The sequence below is a fragment of the Elephantulus edwardii genome, unplaced genomic scaffold (assembly GCF_000299155.1).
Source record: "Elephantulus edwardii isolate Elephantulus edwardi_28Jun2011 unplaced genomic scaffold, EleEdw1.0 scaffold00034, whole genome shotgun sequence".
Taxonomy (NCBI): domain Eukaryota; kingdom Metazoa; phylum Chordata; class Mammalia; order Macroscelidea; family Macroscelididae; genus Elephantulus; species Elephantulus edwardii.
In genome coordinates this window covers 4,115,800-4,121,327 of record NW_006399784.1, presented here as the reverse complement: position 1 = coordinate 4,121,327, position 5,528 = coordinate 4,115,800, and the positions used below count along the sequence as shown (strand labels likewise).

The 5,528-nt window shown below is 33.9% G+C and overlaps 1 protein-coding gene across 1 annotated transcript in view; it reads right to left on the bottom strand.

The window, feature by feature from the left end:
- Positions 1-3,409: 3,409 nt before the first annotated feature.
- LOC102851785 (histone-lysine N-methyltransferase SETD2-like) overlaps positions 3,410-5,528 on the bottom strand; it is a 3,226-nt gene continuing 1,107 nt past the window's right edge. Inside the window, exon 2 of the mRNA XM_006884485.1 lies at positions 3,410-3,452. Coding sequence (XP_006884547.1) covers positions 3,410-3,452 — 43 coding nt within the window. The remainder of the gene's footprint in view (positions 3,453-5,528) is intronic.

The window sequence follows — 5,528 nt, the reverse complement described above, 5'->3', positions numbered from 1 at the left end:
TTGTCTTCTAAATATCCTGGCATAGACTGCTGAGCACATCCAGAGCTGCATTCCTTAGTTGAAACATATTAATTAGTCCTGATTCCTGGGACCTTCTATTTTGCCAGTGCCTTCAGAGCAGCTTGAATGTCTTCCTTCATTACCATTGACTCTTGTTCATATGGTACTTCATAAAACTTTTCAGTACAAATTACTTCTTTTTGGTACAGTGACTGTATGTATTTCTTCCATTTTCTTTTGATGATTCTCAGAGCATTCATTTACCCATATTATCTCTCAGCTATGCAGCTTGTGGCTTGAATTTGTTTCTCAGATCTTTAAACTTTAGAAACGCTGAGAGAATTCTTCCTTTTGTATTCTTCAACTTCAGCTCTTTTCATATTCCATTATAATAAATTCTCAAATTTCCTTTAGAAATCTGTTCAGCGTTTTTATTTTGACATTTCTTGATTTTGTTTTGGCTTTTCAATACTTTAATGAAAATTTCACGGTCTCTTTTGACATATGGTTTGGGATTTTCTCCCTCTACTGTCTTTGTAATTGCCTTTTGCTCTCTTCATGGATGATATCTTTGATGTTGTCCCATAACTGAACTTTTCTAATTATAAAACAAACACATTACCATTGAATTATCTTAGTTATTAGATTTTCTAGATCATCCATCACTATTGACTGGCATATTATTAATTCCATTTTCTTAGTTTTGACTCTGCAGTGTAAATTTTTAATTTTCTACTTAATTTCTTGCATTTTTTACTGTTTCAATTGCTGAATTTTCTTTGTCCTTCTTTCTACCAATATAGGTGTTATTCAAGAGACCACCCCTTGACTAACTCTTTTCTCTACTTTACTTTTCTCTACTATATATTTTCAACTATCATCTCTACTATGATAACTTCTAATTTTATAAAATCTGCCCTGTCCTTCCTCTTGAGATCTGAACCTCTATTTCCAGTTGACTTTTTATAATGCCTTACTTACTATAAAGGCTGAAAATACTAACTTCACTTCCAAAAAGAAAAGTAAGCTTAACTGTTATCACCATGATGTTATCTAAAACACTATTTTACTCATCCTTATGGTTGCCAGTTGTGTTTTTCCAGCAACAAAACAAAGAGTAATTAGACAAGAACGTGATCAATTTACTGCAACTATTTTGTCATTTACATTACCTCTTTGAAATCAAATCATGATTTAATGAAAATACTAATTTCTCTCTTCTTGAATTCATTTTTTTAAAAGTTAGCTATTTGTTTTATCCAAAGTCATTTGTGTTGGTTACTGATTTATGTTAACCACAGAATCTTGACAAGATTGAGGACTTAAAATAGAAAATGGACTGGAGGAGATAGGTAATTAGTTTGGAACATGTTAAAGGCTTCTTTAATTTTATAGGGTAAAAGACATTAAACTTACTTGTAATATGTGCATGAAATGCATTCAGTTACAAAAACAGCTGATATATGTTTTCTGTATCATTTCCTTTGTACTTGCTAGTATGTTGAGCAAAGTAGGATTTAATTATTATTTGCAATTCTGGAAGTTTATTTAAATTTAAATAATCTGCTTTCCTCAAGCTTCAAGATACAAGAAATTGAGGGAGTGAAAAAACAAAAACACAGTGCATTCTTTCTGGGGATTTGTGCAAAATAACTAAGAGAAACATATCCCAGATAAAATGAACCTTTTTCCTGTACAGTGGTTCTGTTTCACAATTATCACTTAGGAAAGTATCAGACTGGACTGGTTAACACACAAATACAGTAGAAAGCTTATAATTCAAATGAGATGAATGATTTCTGTATAATGAGCTTTAAAACCAAATAGATAAAGTATTAAATAAGCTAGGGTGTTTAGTTTGAATCTTTGAGTTGACATACAGTCCAACAAAATGTTTTTCTGTGCTAATGGATTGAAATTCAACATCAAGAAAACAAAGTCTCTCACCACTGGTCCAACTGGCAGCATCATTACAGATGGAGAAGAGATCGAGAATGCTAACAATTTCAGCTTGCTTGTTTCCACAATCAATACTCTTGGCATCAGCAGTCAAAAAACAAATTGTATTAGCAAAGTCTACTGTCACAGACCTCTCCAGAATGTTGAAGACTAAAGATGTCAAACTTAGGTATTAAGATGTGCCGAACCTAGGTCATGGTTTACACAATTACTTGCTATCCATCAGAAAGCTGGACAAGGAGAGAGAGAAAGGAAGAAGAAGAAGAAGAAGAAGAAGAAGAAGAAGAAGAAGAAGAAGAAGAAGAAGAAGAAGAAGAAGAAAAAGAGGAGGAGGAGGAGGAGGAGGAGGAGAATCAATGCTTTTGAGTTGTAGTGCTGGAGAATATTATTGAACATTATATAAACAGTCAAGAGAACAAACAGATCTGTTCTGGAGAGGGTGAAGCCATCTTTGGATGCAAGGATTTTGAAGCTCCATTTCACATAGTTGGGACATGTTTCCCAGAGGGATCTGTCCTTAGAGAAGGACACCATGTTAAGAAGGGTGGCTCAGGACAGGAAGATCCTGTATGAGACGAATTTACATAGTGACTGGATCAATGGTGTCAGGTGTATTAGAGATGGTGAGATTGGCTCAGGATAGGCCAGATTTCAGAGCTATTGTGCATTGTATGTGGAACTCTGGTGGCCTAGTGAGTAAAAAGCTGCTCTTCAAACCCAAAAGTGGGTGTTTTAGATTTTCCAGCTGCTTCAAGGGAGAAAGATGAAAATTTCCTTGCAGGAAATTTATAACCTCTGAAAACCATCGGGGAAATTTTCTGTGAGTAAATTATTACTTTAAAGGAATAAATTGTCAGTTTTTGTTATGTGCATCCAAGCCAGAACGGACTCATAGCTTAACCTCTAGTGGGTTTTCAGAGGCAGTAAATCTCAAGGTAGAATATTGCCCAACTTTCTTCCCTGGAAGAGCTGGTGGATTCAAATCACTATGTCTTTCAATTGGCAGTGCAATTCCTTACCACTAGGCCACCAGAGGTCAGTAAAGAGGAGGAGAAGGAGAAAGAAGAGGATGACAGAACTTGCATATGTACTAAAATATAAAAATATATTTTCACTGAGTGTTAGTAGCAAAGTGTATACAAGATGATAGTATTTAAACTACTTACATAATGTGAAAAACTTTGAATCTCTTAAATCTACATGTTATTGTTGTTAGATACTATGGAGTTAACTCTCTTACTGATTATACATAGAATAGTTCAAAATCTTGTCAAATCCAGCTCGATCATCACAATCTCTACTGTGCTCATATTTATGGCTGTAGTCACTCTATCAATCCATCTCATTCCAAGTCTTCCTTTCTTTCTCTAACCCTTCACATTTCTAAACACAATGTTCTTTACTAGGGACAGGTCTCCCATAACAACCTACTGAAAGGATGTTAAAAGTTTCACTCTCTGTGTCTGTAAGAAACATTCTGGCTGCACTTTATCCAACACAGATTTGTCTGTGATTTTGGAAGTCCATAGTATTTTCAGCATTGCTCAATAGCCTCACAAATGAAAGACAATAATTCTTCTTCAGTATTTCTTGTTAGTTTTCCCAACTTTATGTGCATTTAAAGCAATTGAAAATGACTTGAATCATGTATATTCAGTCTTTAAACTGACTTTTTTCTCTTTTTACCATTATCTCATTTATAAATGAATTTTAATGAACATTTACAAAGATTTTTGGAATTCCATTCATTCACTTTTTTTTTTAAGAATTTAAAAAGTTCTACTTGACTAATGCAATTCATCTTTTGAATTTCTGGTAGCTGATTCTACGGTACTGGTTGGTGATATAAGTAAGATGAAATCTTTGATAATTTCAATCTTTCTGTACTTTATGTTGCTTATTGGTTTAGTTGTGGATATTTTGCTTTTTTTGAAGTTGAAATAAAGTAAACATTGAAAACTACAGTCTTCAATCTTCTCCAATAAGACCTCTTTATTTTATGGAAGTAAAGATGTGTCATCTGTACATTGTAGGTTGATGAAGATACTTGCTCCAATCCTGATGTGACTTCAACTTCTTCATATAGTCCAGCTTTTTAAATTATTTTCTCAGTGATTATCATTAAGCAGGTATGTGAAAAGATACACCTTACATGATTTGAAACTACACAGTATTTCCTTGCTGTTTTCCAATTGCTGCTTCTTGGTTTAAGTACAGCTTTCACTTTAACACAGTTAAAGTGTTCAATTCTTATCAATATTATCCAAAATTAGTTATGATCCACACAGTCAAATACATATGCATAGTAGATAAAACACAAGTAAATATGTTTCTCTTCTCAAAACAGGTGAATCAATAGAGTGTGTAAATTAGGAAAAAAATAACTAAAATAAAATCTTCAAAATCATGCTGAAGATTATCCAAGAATGACTAGAACAGCCTATTGACATAAAACTGCTAGAAATAGAAACTGAATTTTGAAAAAGTTATGGCACTAGGGTCATCTCTGCCTATGTCAGATGGATCTTGGCTGAATGCAGAGAGTACTAGAAGGATGCCTATTTGTGTTTTGTCAGCTATGCAGCAGCATTTGACTATGTCAAGCACAAAAAACTGGCATTAATACTGAGAAGAATGGGAATTCCAGAACACTTGACTGTGCTCATGCGAAACCTGCACCTAGACCAGGAAGCCTCTGTACCCACAGAGCAAGAGAAAAAAGAATGGTACAAAATCAAGAAAGGAGTGCATCAGGTATATATCTTTTTTCCACACCTTCTCAGTCTATATGTGGAACAGATCCTTTGAGAGGCTGGACTTTATGAAAAAGACTGTGGCACCTGTGTTGGAAGAAGTCTCATCAACAGCCTGTGTTATACTGATGATACAGCCTATTTTTGCCAAAATTGAGAAGGACTTGAAACATTTGAGGCAGGAGGTAAGAACTACAACCTTTGATTGCACATCAACATCAAGAAAAAAGAGATCCTTATCACCACACCAATAGAAAAGATGATGATAGATGGAGAAAAGACTGAGGTTTCTATTTAATTTTGTACAGACTCACAATCAATACATTGAAATTAGAAATCAGGAAATTGAGTGTATTGGGGAAATCTACTGTCAAGGACATAGAGTGCCAAAGAGCAACGATGTCAGTCTTAGAGACTAACTTGTGCCTAATCCAAGCCAAGTTTTCTCATCTGCTTGATGTGCATCTAGGACCTGCACAATTACTAATACAAACAAAGATGAACTGATGTGTTCAATTTTTTTAATAATTGATACTAATTTTAATTGTGATTTTAATAAAAGTTTACAGAAAAGTTAAATTTTCACTCATTCATTGTTTCAGATTTACGTTTTCTCCCTCATTTCCTCTTCCCCAAGTTGACTTTTTTCTTTTTTTTTCTTTAATTGATTTTATTTTTTACATAAAAAGTTCAGTAAAAATTGGATAAAGTAAAGTGATTTTAAGCAGTAAATCAATCTTATCAACATAGCACAAGGCTGGCCAAAACGACAAGGCAGCCTGCTTCAGAATATTTACATGATAACAAATTAAACCT